The 19,936-nt window shown below is 39.2% G+C and overlaps 1 protein-coding gene across 4 annotated transcripts in view; it reads right to left on the bottom strand.

The window, feature by feature from the left end:
* Positions 1-6,715: 6,715 nt before the first annotated feature.
* The window catches only part of Dmxl2 (Dmx like 2), a 123,421-nt gene continuing 110,200 nt past the window's right edge, over positions 6,716-19,936 (bottom strand). For all 4 annotated transcript variants that reach the window (XM_075965877.1, XM_075965880.1, XM_075965879.1 and 1 more), the window contains 10 exons: positions 19,528-19,614; positions 19,326-19,447; positions 16,564-16,702; positions 15,654-15,714; positions 15,426-15,553; positions 14,846-14,923; positions 11,736-11,827; positions 11,080-11,132; positions 9,044-9,261; positions 6,716-8,194 (listed from right to left, as the gene is read on the bottom strand). In XM_075965877.1, coding sequence (XP_075821992.1) covers positions 7,985-8,194; positions 9,044-9,261; positions 11,080-11,132; positions 11,736-11,827; positions 14,846-14,923; positions 15,426-15,553; positions 15,654-15,714; positions 16,564-16,702; positions 19,326-19,447; positions 19,528-19,614 — 1,188 coding nt within the window. In that variant the 3' untranslated portion in view covers positions 6,716-7,984. The remainder of the gene's footprint in view (positions 8,195-9,043; positions 9,262-11,079; positions 11,133-11,735; positions 11,828-14,845; positions 14,924-15,425; positions 15,554-15,653; positions 15,715-16,563; positions 16,703-19,325; positions 19,448-19,527; positions 19,615-19,936) is intronic.

Genomic DNA, 19,936 nt, shown 5'->3' with positions numbered 1-19,936 from the left:
AGACTTTACCAAACAACCTTGGTGTTACTTGTTTCTCTTCCCTCTTCTGTACTGACCACATGCCCAGTTAGAGACCTCTGCCCATCTTTCCATTTTCCAGTTCGTATCACCAGTATCTACCCTACCATTCCTCTCCCAAGCCCTCCCCCACATCTATGGTTCATTTATACTCTTCCGGTTTCTGTGGCTACTCCATGCTGTATATTCACATCTTAAGATTTGGAGCTCAGGAGAACCAATGGAACCAAATTAAAGACCCGAATATTAATCCACACACCTTCAAACACCTGATTTTTGACAAAAAATAAAAAATTCCAAATGGAAAAAAGAAAGCTTATTTAACAAATGGTGATGGCATGACTAGATATCAACATGAGAATGCAAATAGATCCATATCTATCACCGTGCACAAAACTCAGGTCCAAATGGATCAAAGACCTCAATATATAAAGCCAGCCACACTGAACCTCATAGAAGAGAAAGTGGGAAGTACACTTGAACACATTGGCACAGGAGATCACTTCCTAAATATAACCCCAAAAGCACAGACACTGAGAGAAACAATTACTAATGGGACCTCCTGAAACTGAAAAGTTTCTGTAAAACAAAGGACATGGTCAACAAGACAAAACGGCAGCCTACAGAATGGGAAAAGACCTTCACCAACCCCACATCGGACAGAGGTCTGATCTCCAAAATATACAAAGAACTCAAAAATATTGGTCATCGAAAGAACAAATAATACAATAAAAAATGGAGTACAGATCTAAACAGAGAACTCTCAACAGAGGAATCTAAAATGGCTGAAAGACACTTAAGAAAATGCTCCACATCTTTAGTCACCAGAGAAATGCAAATCAAAGCAACTCTGAGATTCCATCTGACACCTCTAAGAATGGCCAAGATCAAAAACACTGATGACAACTTATGCTGGAGAGGTTGTGGGGTAAAGGGAACTCTCCTGAATTGCTGGTGGGAGTGCAAGCTGGTATGGCCGCTTTGGATGTCAGTGTGGTGATTTCTCAGAAAATTAGGAAACAACTTTTCTCAAGACCCAGTAATACCACTTTTGGGTATATATCCAAAGGATGCTCAATCGTGCCACAAGGACATGTGCTCAACTATGTTCATAGCAGCATTGTTTGTCATAGCCAGAACCTGGGAAAAACCCTATATGCCCTTAGACTGAAGAACGGGTAATGAAAATGTGGTACATTTACACAATGGAGTACTACACAGCAGAAAAAAAAACAACACTTTGAAATTTGCAGGCAAATGAATGGAGCTAGAAAACATCATATTGAGTGAGGCCACCCAGACACAGAAAGACAAATATCTTATGTACTCACTCATAAGTGGTTTTTAAACATAAAACAAAGAAAACCAGCCTACAAATCACAATCCCAGAGAATGTAGACAACAATGAGGACCCTAAGAGAGACATACATGGATGTAATCTACATGGGAAGTAGAAAAAGACAAGATCTCCTGAGTAAATTGGGAGCATGGGGACCACAGGAGAGGGCTGAAGGGGAGGGGAGAGGCAGGGAGGGGAGCAGAGAAAAATGTAGAGCTCAATAAAATCAATAAAGAAAATATCAGAGAAAAAGATTTGGAGCTAGGACCTGGAGATGAGGGGAAACGTGGTGTTTCTCTAGTCTGTTATCTCACTATTTTCTAGGTTCATTCAAGGTTACATTTTTCTTTAGAGCTGAATGGCATTCTGTTGTATATATGTGTCATGTTTTCATTGTCCATGTATTTGCTGAAGGACATTAGGCTGGTTCTGTTTTCTAGCTATTGTGAATACAGTGCCATTGGAAGTTGTTGGGCAAGTTATCCGTGGATTAAGATGTCAAGTACTTTGGGCATATGCCAACAATTGGTACTGCTGGGTCAAAGGACAGATTTATTTTGAGTTCTTCGAGGATTCTCCACACTGATCTTCACAGTGGCTGCTGTGATTTTTGTCGCCACTAACTTAATAAGGGCTCTTCTTTCCCCTTAGCCTTGCCAGAAATTGTCAGTTGTTTGGTTGATTTTGGCCAGTTTGGTTGAGATGAGAAGAAATCTCAAAGTTGTTTTCAATGCTAAAACTGATAAGCATATTGGAGGTATCTCTTAGACATTTTTATTTTTTTTCCTTGGGAATTCTGTTTAGAGCTCTAGCCCGTTTGTTTCCTAGATTCTATTCTTTTAGTTATTTGTATATTCTGGATATTAATCCTCTTGATGTATAGAAAAGATCTCTCTCATTCTGCACATTTCTTCACTTGGTTGTTTCCTTAGCTGGACAGCAGCTTTTTAGTTTCATGAGGGCCTACCTGTCAATTGTTATCCTTACTTCCAATGAAGTAATAAATGAAGTCCAATTTATTAAGCCTTTTCCTACACCTAGATTATTTAGGTATTTTCTTCTAGCAGTTTTGGTGTTTTGGGTTTCAAATTAAGGTCTCTGATTGACATGGGAATAAATTCTGTACAGGGTTTGCAAGTTTAATTTAATATTTCTGTATCTGGACATTCAGTTTTCCAAGCACCACTTATTGAAGATGGTATTTTTTTTCCTGTGCATGTTTGTTGCCTCTCTCTCAAATATCAGAAAGCTGTGCTCATGTTTGGCCCTTCTCTTTCATTCCATTGGTCTGCACGCTTGTTTTGTGCTGACACTATATGGTTTCATTCCTATAGCTCTGATAATGTATCTTGAGGTCTGGAGTGGCAATCTCTTCGGTATTATTCATTTTGTTCAAGATTGCTTTGACTGTGCAGGACCTCTTCTGATTCCGTATAAATTCTAGGATTTTTTTACTTCTATGAAACATGTTGTATTTGATTGAGATTGCATTGAATCTGTAAATTAATTGATCATTTTCACAAGATTATTTCCACTTGCCGAGCGGTGGTGGTGTATATTTTTAATCCCAGCACTGGGGAGGAAGAGAAAGGCGGATCTCTGTGAGTTTGAGGCCAGCCTGGTCTACAAAGTAAGTTCCAGGACAGGCCCCAAAGCTACAGAGAAGAATCCTGTCTCTCCAACCACCCCCTCTCCCCCAAAAAGTTCATCTCTACTCTAGATATCTATTTTCTCGATCTTTTCCATTAAAAGACTGAAGTTTTCATTGCAGAGTTCTTTTGCCTCCTTGGTTAGGCTTACTTCAAGAGATTTCAGTCTTTGATGCTATTGTAAATGGGAGTGTGCTTGTTGGTGGTGTACAGAAAGATTACCAATTTTTTGTTTTGTTTTTGAGACAGGGTTTCTTTCTCTGTAGCTTTGAAGCTTGTCCTGGAACAAGCTCTTGTAGACCAACCTAGCCTCCAACTCACAGAGATCCTCCTGCCTCTGCCTCCCCGGTGCTGGGATTAAAGACATGCACCACCACTGCTCGGCAACTACTATTTTTTTTTTAAATTAACCTTGCACCCTGCCATTTTGCTTAAACTGTTTTGTTTCTAGTTTTCTGTGGGACCTTTTGGGATCACTTTATATATCATCTTCAAAAAGTGTATTTATTGATTTACGTATGCTGAAGCAACATTGCACTTCAGGGATAAAGCCAACTTGATTGTAGTGATCTTGATGGGCCTATATTTTGTTTGCTAATTTCCCCCTCCTTTGTCTTTACCTGGCTTGGGTATTAGAATAAAACTAAAAACAAACTCGGGAGTGATCCTTCTATTATATGTTTTTTTAATAATTTAAGAAGTACTTTAAAAGTCTGGTAGAATTCTGCTGTGAATCCATTTGGGTCTGAGTGGTATTTTTAGACAAAAGACTTTTTATTACTATTTCAATCTCTTCTTCTCTTATGGGTCTGTTTATGTTCTCAATATCAATTTAACTTTAACTTTGGTAGTTTGGATAAACTAAGAAGCTCATCCATTTATTTCAGGTTTTCAATTGAATGAAGTACAAGTTTTTAAAGCTCTTCCTTAAAATATTCTGTGTTTCTTTGGAGTCTGCTGCAATATTTCCTGTTCATTTCTGATTCTGTTGTGTTTTTTTTTTTATTTTCTTTTGGTTAGTTGAACCAAAGGCCTATTGTTTTGCTTCTCAAAGAACCAACTCTGAGACTTATTCTTTGAAACTTTTTGTTTCAATTTTATTAATTTGTATTTTGTTATTATTTGTTGCCATCTATTGGGTTTTGTCTTGGTTTATTCTTTTTTTTCAAATTCTTGAGTTGCATCACTAAATTATTTATTTTAAATGTTAGGTCCTTAGAGCTATAAAACTCCCCTCTTAGAAGTGTGTCCCACAAGTTTTGTTGTATTGTGCTTTTATTTTCATTTGGCTCCAGAATAGTTTTCTTTCTTGACTTTTTGGATCCATTCATCTTTCAGCAAAATTGTTTAATATCCTTATTAGTTTTGTTTGCTGTTGATTTTAAACTTCATTACCAAACAGTTGAACTGCTGACACTCACTCTCTCTCTCTCTCTCTCTCTCTCTCTCTCTCTCTCTCTCTCTCTCTCTCTCTCTCTCTCTCTCTGTGTGTGTGTGTGTGTGTGTTACTGTCTGGGTAGAATATTCTATAGATATGTTAGTTGTTTTTGATGCAAGATGTCACTTAGAGGTTTATTTATTTTTGTCCAGATGACCTATTGGAAAATGTGGGGTGCTGAAATAATGTACTATTACTGGGTTTATGCTAATCTGTGTTAATCAGAGGTTGGTGCACATATGCATAGTGTTGAAATACTTTTTGATTAACTGATCCCTGACTGGAATGAAATTGTCTCTCCTGACTAGTTTACTTTGAAGTATATTTTGTCAAATAATAGGATGGCAATTCCAGCTTGCTTCTTGATTATGTTTGTTTGAAAAATTAACTTTTCCTTCTGTTCCCTTTAAGGTGGGATTTGCCTATCTTTAAAGCTAAACTGAGTTTCTTGTAGACGACAGACATATGGAATTTTGTTTTTCTGATTTTTCTTAATCCATCTTTTCTGGGGGGGGGGGGAGGCAAGGTAGGGTCTCACTATGTAGCTTGAACGCATAAAGATACATCTGCCTCAGTGTCTGAGTGTTAGGGAAATGGGCCACTATGCCCAGCTAGCCTGTGTCTTTTGATCAAAGAGTTGAGGCCATCAATATTTGGAGTTATTATTGAATGTTTTGTGCATAATGCACTCATTCTGTTACTATTTTGCTGGTTTGTGTTCTTGCAATTTGAATTTCATTTAATTGTTTTTTCTTTAAGTTGCTTTGGCTGAGCTTATCCCTCTTTTCAATTCAAAATATTGCTTCCATTACTCTGTTTAGCATTTTTGTTGTTGGGTAGGAACCTTTTAGGCTGTTTGTATCATTTTTCCCTTCAACTATGGCATACAGTTTTGTTAGGTCTGGGCTGGCAGTTGTGGCCTTTTAGAACTTGGAGTTCAGTGTTCCAAACTCTCCTGGCTACCAGTTTCCACTGAGAAATTAGGTGTTATTCTCTGGTGGGTTTTCTTCTATACGTGACTTGTTGTTTTCTTTCGAAGCTTTTAATGTATTTTCCTTATTCTATATATTTCAGTGTTTTAACTATGATGTGCTATAGGATTGATGGAGGAAGGTCATTGGTTAATTAATAAAGAAACTGCTTGGCCTCATAGGTTAGAACATAGGTGGGTGGAGTAAAAAGAACAGAATGCTGGGAGGAAGAGGAAGTGAACTCAGACGCGATGCAGCTCTTCTCCAGGGCAGACACGATGAAGCTCCGACCCAGGATGGACGTAGGCTAGAATCTTCCCAGTAAGCGCACCTTGGGGTGCTACACACATTAATAGAAATGGGTAATCAAGATGTAAGAATGAGCCAGTAAGAAGCTAGAGCTAACGGGCCAAGCAGTGCTTATATGAATACAGTTTGTGTGTCGTTATTTTGGGGCATAAGCTAGCCAGGCGGCCAGGACATGTGGGCATGTCTATAGGGTATTTCCTGATCGTTAATATCAAGTCCTTTGGGCAGGGGCAGTGCCGTCTCCAGGCAGGTAGCTGGACATAAGCCAAAGCAGCATTCTTCTGAGACTTTTGGTTAAAGCTCCTGCCTGGAGTTCCTGCTCTGGCTTCGCTCAATGACAGACTGTAACCTGAATGCTAAAGTAAACCCTTTCCTTTGGTTATGGTATTTATCACTGCTACAGGAAAAAAAAAAAAACTAGAACAAAGATCCAATGGGTTACCCTGGTATTTGTTTTATCAACAAACCTAACTAAAAGAAAGAAAAAACCAAAATCCATAAACATCAAACTGTTTTTAAGTCTATTTTGATAATTTTAAAGTGTAACAAATGGCAGGTTACTATAAAGGACAAGTTCAAATCAAACTGCCGACATCAATTTTTAAAAGGCAAACCTTTGAGAGTCCTGCAGAACACTTCCATTATCTTATTGTGTTATACACAAAGACAGTGCAGCATATACGGGCTGTAGTAGTCTAAAGTGTGGTACTTGATGGTAGGTGAATATTTACCCCCATGTTTTTGTCAAGTCTATGTTTCTGTGTGTTTAACACTCTCTTCCTTCCAAACACAGAAGCACGATTCCCTGCACAGTCCCTTGGCCAGCATTACCATCAATTACACTTCCTTCAATAAACTAAATCTGTCCAGACACGGATCTGTGAAGACAGCAGCCACTCAACTCTCATCTCCATCTCGCTGGAACTGCTTCTTGTATACATGACGTTCCATAGAGTATGTGTGAATGAATAGATAGCTTAAGGGCTTAAAATTTCTCTAATAGTTAATCATTTTATTAAAATTAATTCTTAAAAACAGTGTCAAAGAATGCCAGACCAGTCTACTTAAATAGGCCAAACTAAAACAAAACTGTAACAGATAACATTTTCTTTTACACACATGTATTTCACAGCATGAGTACCACATTGCCATCAGAGAAAGGTGCTTTATACCATTATGTTTTACTATTTACCACATGGGCATTAAACATTCTCATTATAAGATGAGACAATTTGCTGGTAAACACTTAAACACACACAGACACTGGTTTCAATATTGCAACATACTTTTGGTCAAAATGAAGGAAATACATCAAAATATGACATTGGCTAATATTTTACAAGCAAATAATATTTAACTCTGCATAGTTTATACAATAGGCTGTGGCAATAAATAATATCACCAATCTCATCAACTGGCCACAAAAAGCCTAACATTCATTTAATTGATATGAAATGATCTATTGATGTAGTTTCAACATAGTCTTAAATGTGCCTTATTAACTTTAAATACATGAAAAGAAAAGTACTAAACTGGACTAAGAAAGTATGTTTTGCTTAACTACAAATACGCATGTCAAACATATTACATTCCTGACATAAAGGCAAATATTTTAATAGAAAAACTAGCAGTCCAAAAAATGTCAATGAACAAATCATGAGGAAAACATTGCATTTAAATTTGCACTCATTTGCAAGTTACAGTACTAGCTCAGTATAAACACTAACAGGAAAAAATACTCAGCAGGAAAGAATGAGAATGACTGGGCATTGCTCCACAGTTAAGAAGTGCTTCTGGTGGTCGAGAGCGTCTAACACCTCATGACTATCCTTCATTCAACAAAGGAGAGAGCGGGCATGCTTCATCCATGATGAGAACAGGAAGAACAACCTGAATCAGCAAAGTTTTCTTCCTCAATTTGGTATAAAGGCCCTGTTCATTATTTTAACTTACTGTTAGCTAACCTCAAGTGTTTCTGAATCAGGTTTGTTACATGATATAAAGAACAGCTTTCCTTCATACAATACAAGGTTGATTTTTTTATTAAATATGTCAGTGTTATGACAAGGTTCATGCACTCTACCAACATGGGGAGGCAATGCTCAGGTAGAGTAAAGCCCAGCTTGCATCAGATTCAAATTCCACAGATTCTCTGTGTTGTTTTCAGTGTTAACAATGTCCTGGAAAGCAGAATTGCCTAATTCTTGCATTACATTTTTTAACTGAGAGGTATGTAAAAGTAAACTCCCAATCTTTCAAACTACAGAATGTCAAGAATTCTATTAGGGATGTTAAAAGCACTGGGAAGAACCCTAGTTTTCAGTGTGCCATCTGCACCACAGGAGAACAGTCTGTTGTCCTGGCTGATGTCAATCTGCGTGACTCCAGCTCCAATGTTCCGGAATATGGACTGCTTAGCATGTTCATTCTTAAATGAATGAATCAGGCCATGACCTGTCAATCTCCACACCTAGTTTAAAAAGAAAGTAAGTATGGTCAGGCATTAAAATGAGAGACCCAAAGTTAAAAGTATGGCCCTCACTTCTGTTCCATGGCTTAAGTAATTACACCAAAGTCCACTTGCCTGCTGACTGCTGCTTTCCTAACAGTCTACTCCCATAAGTCACAGCCTATCCTTAGACTTACTGCTTCTTCTTCCAAATTTCTCTCCTCACATTCTGTTCCAGTTTTACAGTTCTCACACATATATACACATATCCCTTCATTTGGTATATAAACCAAAAGAAATATGGTAATATATCACGAACCTGAAAACATTCTTTCAGCTATGAATACCGAGGACAGAGGTAGGGAAAAGGAAGAAAATTCTGAGGTACCAAACTAATTTTGCTAAATGTATCCATGAGTTAATTAAACCCGCCGAATTGGGGCTAGTGGCATCCTTGTTAGTGAGTGCTTGCCTTGTGCTTGCCTAGCACCATGGGATTCTGAGCATCATTACAAAACCAAACCAAACCTCAAGCATTCCACTCAAAACAGTCTTTCTTGTTAATATTGTGTGATGTAAGCAATATTCTACCACTGGGTCGTACTCCAGCCCCTTCCAGATTCAGAGGAATAAAAACCTGAGAGTCCAGTGAATTTGATTATTAGCTGGATTTCCAAAGCAGGATGGTTTAGAGTCATACAGAAGTAAATAAGGGCTGGGTGGGGTGGGTGTGGCCTACCAAGGGCATCCGGTATCACAAGGCTTTACAAGGCCTCCATTTCAGAGTACAAGGGCCGTGTTTCCTCTTTCCTAGCAGTCTCGACAACAGAACTAACACCTAACACATTCCCACCTCCCGTGTATACTTACTTTTATATTGCCTTCAGCAGAACCTGTAGTAAAGTATTCCTCACAAGGGTCTAAAGCCAAAGCCTTAATAGCTGAGTCATGTGCCTGGAAGGTGTGCATCAGCTGCCTCTGTCTGATGTCAAAAATGCAGATGTACCCTTTCCTGCCCCCAGAGATCAGGAGCTGTTGTTTGGGGGCATACTGAAGTACTGTGGCACCATGGTCATGACATGTGAAACCTGAAAAGAGAAAACATCAAGAGACTTTCCCAAAACAACTTCTAGCTTTTGGTTCTGATGTTTAAACTCACATTTAAAAACACAGAAGCTAACAGTACACTTTTTTCTTTTTTCTTTTTTTTTTGTGTACACATTGGTTTTATTGTAATAAAGCAACTTGTACACTTCAACATTTAAAATGAGCATCTTTTCCTTCCAGTGAAAACCAAAAAACTAAAAATTAAAAATAAAGTTACAACAGAGAATGTGAACTCCAAATAAACCCCTACAGGTTCTGCCGATTCTCCCATTGAGTGGTAGGGCTCGAGTCATCGTTAGGAGAGAATTTTATTTTAAGTGTCATCTTAAACTGCAAGATGTCTGTTAAACATCACAATTAAACATGCCAAAGGAGAAGCCATGTTGTCACAATGCCCACTTACCCCCCCAGACACCTCAAACCCACCCTTGCTGACCTTCTAACCCCCCCTTTTTTTCTTTTTATTAAACAAGAGAAAGTAGACAGATACATGTTGGTAAATGCTAACTGTCTGTATTCACATAGACACAGTGTAATCTCTGAGCCCAATATACAGAGAAAGGAAAAAAGCTAGAATTCTATGCACTACTCATTTCAAGTGTTCTGATTTATTTAGAAAGTGTCTCCCAAAAGGTTCATGTGTTGAGGATTTGTCCCCAAATACTTGGGAAGGAATGTAATCACTAAGAGATGACAACCATGAGAGCTCTGGCTTCAGCTCTTAATTATACATGGAGAGATACATAATTCGATGGCATTGCTGGGAAACTGAGAGGTGGCAGATACAGGAGACATGTTCCTTTGGACCACAGTCTGCTATGGCCTTTCCTTTTGCTCTGCTTTGTCTCCCGAGTTACGATGAGGTCGGCGTCATCACGTGTTCTCTGCTGTGATCTTGTCTCACAGCACAGGACACATGGGCAGCAGACCGTGAAGAAGCCTCTGGAGCCCTTAACCACAACCAACTCTTCTTTTAGTGGTTTGTCAGATATTCTGCACAGCCACAAAAGGACAAACACAACCACTAACGTACATCCATCTTTTAAGTCCAGAAGTTCCTGGAACCCTGTAAAATGCTAAGCAAGGCTAGAAAACAATTTCTACCCATCATGTCAACATGAAACACGAGCACAAAAACAAGTCCTAAATCCTGTCCTTATACACGGCATGGAGAAGCATCAAATATGGGAACAGCACACTAGCCATCATGAATGTGTGCTGCACGCGTGCGAATCTCAAGTGTTTCTCACAGCTGCAGAAGCAGGGGTGGAGCCCAGGCTCCTCAGCGGTACACCCCTCACCTCATCGCTAGCCAGCAGCATTCACCCTGCATAACGCTGTCCTCATCCAAAGATCCTGTGGCTAAGAACACTCAACCTCACGCACCCGAACACTCCTGGTCACAACTAAGGAGCTGTCCTTGTCCTACAGTCTGATAACTGTCTCCACATGTTTCTGGCTTATGGCACCACTAGATAGTAGCAGGGCTTTTAGGAGATGGAAGGAAGGGAGGTTTGGAGAGTTACTTCCTTAAAGGGGATCCCAATTCTTCTCCCCTCTGCTTCTGGGCAGTCATGAGGAGAGCAACTTCCTCCACTTCATGTTTCCTCCACGAAGTCCTTCTCTGCCACAGACTCATAGGACAAACAAGCAGGAGCTGAACCCGTTAGCCAAAATAACCCCTTCTCTCTACACACAGTCCTCCATATCAGCCTATGAGCACACACTAGGTTCATGAAGTCAGATCAGACCTGGAGAGCATTTCTTCAGAAAGTGTCAAAAATCACACCTTAACTCACCGTGAATGAGGCTGTTTCCAGGTGATATTAGTGTGTCCCAGAGGCATACATTTCTTTAAAGAAATAACAAAGTATATCAGAAAAAATTACTCTAAAACCATCAATAAGGACAAATTTTGTCAAGAAAAATATTTGTACTTATTTGAGATTTCCAACTATAGTGGGGGTGGTTTATCTCTTCTAAGAGCTTATCCTTTCCCAAACTATTGACTTGTGTCAATCTGTTTCACAAGGTCCCTGTCATTGCACCCCCAAGCCCTCTCTTTCTATTACCCTTCTGCAGAAATTAACGGGTACTTCTATATCCTGGGGAAACAATCACTTCGAGGGAACAGGTGCTATTCATAGCATGCAGCTAATGAAAACAGTGTGAGGGGAAATGCAAATAATAATGACGCTAGCATGCCAAATACTTGTTAGTGCTTTATAATGATAGCTTTTTAAAGACTAAATCACTGCAGTATAAAAATGACATACGTTACTATAGACTATATTAGGAGAAATTTTTGTTTTGTTTCCTTCTGGTAAGTAAAACCATTGTAAGATTTGTAAAACATCCTTGGATTAAAAAAATTCCTACTAAAAAAAATCATTACTTTCTAGAAAAGATAATTTTGTGTCTAAAGTTTTCTGTTTCCTTTGTTTCTGCAACCTACCTATTGTCATTGGACTGTCCAGATGTTGCAACTAGACTTGAAGAGGTGATAAAGGCAAAGTCACTTGTGGCCTTACTGTGGCACTGCCAACTCTACAGAGAACAAAATATAACCAATGTTATCTAAAAATCCAGTAGCAACTGAAATAATACAAATACCATCCCACCTATAACATAATAGACTCATGAGTGAGAATATGTATTTTTAAATTTTATTTTTCATTTTTGTTGATTTTGATACAGTACCTTGATACGTATCTCAGGCTGCTTCAAACTCATGATCCTCAGCTTCCCAAGTGCTGTACAACCACACCCAACCCAAACTCTGTCTGGATAGGGAAGAGTGGGGCAGGTCCACACTAGAGGGTGGCCTGAGTACCAGCCTCCTCCAGACTAAACAGCCTAACTCTCTTCCTCAGAATGGAGACACGCACTGTGTGCATAGTCCTCAGAACCTGCAGGCCACACGGCACCAAGAGACCGCATTGCCAACTTTCCCTTCTTTTTAAGACAAGGCACAGCACTTTGAGGAACGTTTAGTGTGCACACTGAGTAATTCAGTATGAATTAGGAGTGACTGCCTCTCCCATTTCTAATTCTCCCATTTTTAAGGGTAGTATTTATGTTTGGAGCCTATGAAGTATGAGAAGTTGTAACAATTTGACCTTACTAACGTTTTTTTTCTAATGGAGGAAGCATTATGTTTGTGATCATGCTCCTAATTCGCAGGTCAAATTACAAGACAGTAAATATAGTTTAAAATTATCTTTCAGCTGGGTGGTGGTAGCACATGCACGCCTTTAATCCCAGCACTCGGGAGGCAGAGGCAGGTGAATCCCTGTGAGTTTGAGGCCAGTCTGGTCTACAAGAACTAGTTCCAGGACAGGTAGGACTGTTACACAGGGAAACCCTGTCTCGAAAAACCAATATATATTTATATATATTTCATATTAGAAAGTGTTAAACTATTTGAGAATTCAGAAAAATTAAAAATAAACCTATGTAAGTCTCTAAAACTTCTAAGCTCTTTTCTTTTTTTGGTTTTTCAACACAGAGTTTCTCTGTGTAGCTCTGGCTGCCCTGGAACTTGCTTTGTAGACCACAGCTACACAGAGAAACTCTTGAGTTCATCTGCCTCTGACTTCTGAGTGCTGGGATCAAAGGTATGAGCTACCACAACTGGCAACTTCTAAACTCTTAATAAAATAGTTTATTTGCAAATTACTTTGATAATATCCAATAATTTAAAAATTAGAAAGAGTTGATAGGCATGCTGATTTACAAGTTATAATCTCTAATCAGGCATGGTAGCTTCTTTACACTTTTAATCCTAGCACTCAGGAGGCAGAATCAGACAGATCTCTTTGAATTTGAGGTCAGGTTGTCAACAGAGCAAGTTCCAAGCCAGTCAATGGCTACATAGAAAGACCCTGTCTCAAAAAACAAATTATATTTTTTGAATTATAAGAAAAGAACTGGGCACTATAGTATGTGAACTAATAGACACAATGATGAATATCTGTAGCATCAGCTGAAATGCTAAAGACTGGAAGGTTGAGGCAGGAGAATCATTTGAGCCTAAGATTTGAAAGTCAGCCTGAGCTGCAGCAAGACCCCACCAGAAACTAAATATATGAACTTACCAAAGACAGCTGATTAGATTAAGAGCTCAAACAATTTTAGTAATAACAACTTTGAATACCTTGATAAACTTAAAAATACTAGTATAAATCACAGTAAACAGTAACCTGAGGAGGCAAACTCTAACTTGTCCAGCTAACCCTAGGCAGTGCAGTCTGAATACAAAATCCACTTCTGCCACCTTTGTGCTCCCTGTGTCCACCCCAGTTTGCCAATCACAAATGCACATTTAAAAGTAGCCCTTCACAAAGTCTACATGTCTAAACCTGCCCTAAAAGATTACTAAGAAGTCCCTGCAATGTGGGACACTGTCTACTAAGCCAAGTATTCCTTTCTTGCTATATCAGATGATGAGTAGAGAAATTTCAGAGAGAGAGCCCAGGTGGAGAATGCAAGGTATTTAAAAATAAACAGGACATTATTCTGCATGAGCGCATCAGACTGAAGACAAAACACTCTCAAGATACTTGCATTTCTGAGAAGACATTATGGCAGTCTGCAGTGCACTAATCCAAGGGATATTCTTATCTCTTACACGCGCACACACACACACACACACACACACACACACACACACACACATATATGGCTAGGGGAAAAACATGATCAAAATACATTGCATGAAAAAGATGTTTTAATAAAAACTTTTTAAAAAAAAATCTAGATACTCTAGAAAGGACCCAGAAGGTTCCGGGCTGTCTAAGTCTCCATTTATTTATCTAATGCCAAAGGTCCCACCCAGGGCTGCAGAGGGTTCGGAGCTACAGAGAGATCAGGGACAGAAGCCTGCATAGCTCTTCCAGATACTCATGTGGTGCCTCACAGCCATCTCTACCTTCAGCTCCAAGGGACCTCATGCCCTCTTCTGAACTCTGGAGGAGCACAGACAGGCATGCAGGCAAAATGCATAAGAACAAAATGAGTTTATCTAATAAAAAAAGTTTAACTCCCACTCAGGACAGTATCCTCTTCCCCTCCTAGGCCACACCACTCTGTGTCATCAGGTGTTTAACACAGTATGGATAAATGTGTGAAGTAACCTTTTAGGGCTAGAGTTCAAGCTGGTTAGAAGGAAAAATTCTAAAGAAAGTTCATGCTCAGAACCTGTCTGAATCTTAATTATGTACTTAATAAAATTCTACAACTAAAATTTAGTTGTCATGAATAAAAACATTATTTTTTTAAAAAAAGAGTTGTTTCCAATAAGGACAAAAGTGTCATTATAAAGGTATTCCGACCTGAACCACATACAGGGAAAATCCTTTAAGGTTGCCCGTTAAGGTAAAAAGCAAAAGTAGTTTGTTGTTGTTTGGAAATTTCTATCCAGATTGAGGCAAGACTGATTGCTCATGCTGGGCAGAACTGTCATTTCCCACAGAACCACTACTGAGACACACTGCTAAGGCAGACACACGTCACCAACACCATGTTCTTTCTCTACACGTACTCTGGAAATGTGAGGGCACTTACCATGTAAGGCTTAGGATTCGATGCAGTTTGGTTAACTTGCCAGATACTCAGAAAACCCTCTCCGTCTGCAACACCACACTGTAAGAACGGCATGAACATCAAACACAGATCCTCAGAATTCCTGCCAAAGGTAAGATCACCTCTAGACAGGAGACTTACTCAGATCCCACTTCACAAACCTCCTCCTACAGCCCACTGGGCTTCCCACAAAGTCTGAGTATCCCGCCTTCCTTGTCACCTTCTAAGTGAGCTCCACACCCTATTTCACTGCCTTTCCCTAAGCCTCCACAACAGAGGGAGGGAGATACTGGGTGTCCCTAAGACTCCAGCAAGCTGGATGATGTCAACGGCACTGGGGACAGAAGTAGTTTTCTTTCACACCATGCTGAAATGAATGACTGATTTGTAGATTTGTATTTCTATTGTAGGAAAAAGGGTTATATAAACAAAATTTAATAAACTGACTACTCAGTTTAACCCCAGGATCCTTAAAATTTTTTGATACAGCTTTAATCAATATTTTATCCTCAGTATTCACAGTTATTTTAGATGTATTCAGCACTAACTCCCAGGAACAAACCTTGTTGCCTTGTGAGTTAAAATACAATCTAGTAACTCTTGCATTGCCAGCTTGACGGAAACAGACAAGTTGCTGAGGTCGTGTCCACTCAAACATGCGTACACTGCCATCCTGGGCACCTGTGAGATCTAAACACAGAAGGGGGGATAAGAAACTGAAGCTTTTCAATAATTCCCTTCTTCAAAACGAGAAAAGACACTTAAAACCCTCCGATGACAAGATACTTACAGTACTGGTGGACAGGGTGTGAAGTCATTCTCTTCACATTATGGAGGTTCCTTTTCATGAGCTTTAAGAGGAAAGATAGGTTTAAGCTGCACGTCCAGAGGGACGAGGAAGGACAAGTGTCAGAGGAAATCCCATGAGAGACTAACTGGGATAAGCCCTGCAGAGGACTCTGAACACCTAACACACATCTGTGTAAACAGAAGCTGTCACTCACTGTACAGCCCTGCGCCGTGAAGACATTATAGACTGCTTCCTCTAGTGACAAAGGGACTCTCATCCAACTGCCCCTTCCCTGAGAACCATCAGATTGGTTTTTCTCTTTCCTTCCTTCCTTCCTTCCTTCCTTCCTTCCTTCCTTCCTTCCTTCCTTCCTTCCTTCCTCCCTCCCTCCCTCCCTCCCTCCCTCCCTTCCTCCCTCCCTCCCTCCCTCCCTCCCTCCCTCCCTCCCTTCCTTCCTATAGGATCTGGCTATGTAACCCAGGCTAGCCTCAAAGTTGCAATCTTTCCACCTCAAACTCCTGAATGTGAGGACTACAAGCATGCACCACTGACCACAGCTGGTATCCATATTCTTCAGAGAAGAACATGAAAGAATAGGGCTCCTTTACTACTGACCAAGAAGAATTAGCCTTCAGTATCTGAGGCAATTTTCAAACATAAATATACATGAACTCCTCTTTGACTTTGCTTTACTATTTTGTGTCTCAGTTTGCTCATCTATAAAATGATACTGGGGGATAATAACATCCATTCTGACCTGTGGTTGATGTATGAAAAAATCATACACTGGGGAAACTCAAAGTAAATCAGTTATTCTCATCTTTAGGACCATTTCTATGTCAAGTAACTTCAATGTACTTCTTAAGGAACCCATACCCAGACACCACATGTGCCTAGAAATAAGACATACCACGGTAGCTCCAGTACTGGTCTGCCCACTGCCTAGCCATGGCAGAGACGGAGGTGGGTGCACCTGGCTTGTAGCATGGGCGGCTGCAGCAGGCTGATATAGGGTTGTGGTGGAACCACGGTAATCAATATCATCTGAACTGTGGAAAACAGTTGCATAAAAGTTTTGCTCTCTCAACACAAATCAAACTACAGAGATTTTATACAATCATATAAGATTCTTTTACAATGTTTTTTTTTTTGAGGATATAGATTTAGTAAGGGTTTTTCCTTTTTATTCTTTATCTTCTTTTCTTATTTTTTTTTTTAAATACAGGGTTTCTCTGTATGACAGCTCTGGCTATCCTGGAACTTGGTTTGTAGACCAACCAGACTGGCCTCAAACTTAAGAGTGTGCCACCATTGCCCAGCACTTCTTTTTTTCAAATAATTTTCTTTTGCAGTTAAGTTATTATTTAAAAAATAGAATAAATATCCATTGATTAAAAACTTAGACACAGAGTTGGGCAATGGTGGCATACAACTTTAATCCCAGCACTCGGGATGCAGAAGCAGGTGAATTTCTGTGAGTTTGAGGCCAGCCTGGTCTACAAAGCAAGCTTCAGGACAGTCAAGGCAATACAGAGAAACTCTGTCTCAAAAAAAAAAAAAAGCAAAACAAACAACTTAGGCACAAATCTTAATCTAGTCAATATTAATACTAGAATTTTCCCCCTTCAAACAAAATTTAAATTCAGTCTAATATATTATCTGTGTGAGCAGCTTTATTGCTACAAAATTAGAACAAGTATTTTAATCCTCTGTGAGGATTTATATGCACAGCAATGGTTGACAGAGCAGGGAGAGACACTTCCTTCAGGGGTATAGCACTGGGGAAGTCCTACAGTCCTATAAACAACCGTAATGAAATCCATGGGGTCACAAACACACCCAACAAAAGACACAAAAAGAGAAGGGAAGCTAGCTGAGAAGATAAAAGAGGATCAGCTGGGAACAGAGAAAGACAAAGAGGCCAGTAGTAATATGATCAATATATTATGTATATATATGAGAATACCATAATGAAACCTATTATGTATAATAAAAACTTTTTTAAAAAGTATTTAACATCGATTTTGAGTAAACATAAATATTAAGTGATTTCTTTCATACAGGTAACCCATATATCAAATTATTTTATTTTCCATTTATTTGCTTGGTTTTTTGTTTGTTTTTTGTTCTTTTTGTATGTGTGGTATGTGTTTCCAGCTGCATGGACCCTTGGAAGTGAAAGGCTGAAGTAAGGTGCCTTCCTCGACTGCTCTCCACCATATTCTTTTGAGACAGGGTCTCTCCCTAAACTGGAGCTCCCTGTTTCTGCTAGGCTGGACGGCCAATGAGCTGCCGGAACCTACCTCTCAACATTTTGCCGGTGCTGGTATTTCAGATACTTGCTACTCAGATTGTAGATGGGTCCTGGAGATCCAGATTCAGGTCCTCATGATTATGCAGCAAACCCTTTAAAGCTCTCTCCATCCTTTATTTGCTTGTTTTTAGACAAGGTCTTGCTTTGTAGCCTAGACTGGCCTTGAACTTTAGATTCTTTTGTACCTGACTCTCCCAAGTGTCAGATACAAACCACCGCGGCCAACTATCCCTGCCTTCCTATCCCAGGAGCAACTGAGCTCAAGACTCTTGAATGCTAAACAGGGGCTCTAAGCTATTGCCCTAACCCCAAATTATACTTTTAAAAAAATATTTATTTATTTATTTATTATGTATACAATATTCTGTCTGCGTGTATACCTGCAGGCCAGAAGAGGGCACCAGACCTCATTACAGATGGTCGTGAGCCACCATGTGGTTGCTGGGAATTGAACTCAAGACCTTTGGAAGAGCAGGCAATGCTCTTACACTCTGAGCCATCTCTCCAGCCCCCCAAATTATACTTTTAAGGAAATAAGAAATATCATTTTAAAGATTCTTAAAGTTTTTCTTAAGGCCTGTGGTCCCACTACTTGGAAAGTAAAAGGTAGAGACCAGGAGTTCAAGGTCTTGCTCAGCTACATGGTAAGCTGTAGGTTAGCCAGGGCAACTGAGACCCTGTCTCAAAAAATCCAAAAACAAAAAAGAAAAAAATCTTAAAATATTAATTTCATCATATAAAAACATGAATGGAAGTTGTTTATGGCACAATATACTATATTAAATGGTTCAATCACTCTAAACCTTGATTAAAGCCTGGTTAAACTAACAAAAGGATGTACATGGAAAGCAGCCCCTAGAGTACCGTCCTATGACACAAAATTCCTGGAGAAATGCAACACAAAAGACAAACATCTAGGAAGCCTAAAATTTAAAAAAAAATAGTGCTGCAAAACTCTTTGGATGACAACTAAAGTTGATGACATTTTTATCTGTAACACTATAGAATTAATGAAACCAACTCATCAATTAGTCTATAAATTTATACATTCTATTTTCTCCTTTCATTACCCAGATGGGCTAAATTTACCAACTACCATGTAACTCCTGACATTGCCTTGGGGTTAAATATCAAAGTGGCAGTTTTAAACCTATTCTGGTTTAAATACTATAAAAAGTTTAATGGGAAAGCTATGAGTAGTTTATAAATTTTGATATAAGTAAAGAACTTCTATTGTCAACTAAAACTATTATGTTTGTTTCTTGCACAACTGAAGAGAGGTAACATCTTTCTCTTCCCAACAATTTAGCAGGCACTGGCTGAAGACAATGGTATTTATAATCAACCATGAGACGCACCTTTTAGATTCTCTATCATATTCTTCTCCAATCCATATATATGATTGACAGGCCAGCAGAGAAGTGACATCAAGTTCCTGAACATCATGTGTTGAAGCCAAAACAATTTCATTACAGTTTGCCTAAAAAGCAAAGAGAGAACAATGATTTGGGCAATTTCACCAAAAGTCACCACATTGTTTATAATGGCTACAATGTTTACCTTATTAATAGAAAACGCCATGATCATGTCAGATTCCTTATGAATGACTTTTGCCTTCCCTCCTGGATAGCCCAGATCAGCTTCGACCTACAAAACATTGCTGAGGGTTAGTTGTTGCTGTGTGACTCTACACAGATATGAAATCCCACAGGATTATAGCTCAGTCAGAAGAAAATGTAGCAGCAGCACAAAGAGAGAGTGGGGGAGCATTAGTGCGCTGGGAATTAGTTTGGGAAATCTGCTCTCATGCTTCTGATGCTCTGTAATCAAACACCCCAATTATGTAGAGTCCCATTGTGAGTGCAGAGTAATGACTACAAAAGATGGCCAAAATTTTTCACAATTTATATATTTTAGTTCTTCCAAAAATGCACAAATATTCTGAAAAAAAAGTGTCTGAGAGAGAGAG

This window comes from Microtus pennsylvanicus, chromosome 3, assembly GCF_037038515.1.
Source record: "Microtus pennsylvanicus isolate mMicPen1 chromosome 3, mMicPen1.hap1, whole genome shotgun sequence".
Classification (NCBI taxonomy): domain Eukaryota; kingdom Metazoa; phylum Chordata; class Mammalia; order Rodentia; family Cricetidae; genus Microtus; species Microtus pennsylvanicus.
Note: the sequence above shows the minus strand (reverse complement) of the source record. Positions and strands in the feature narration are given on the sequence as shown.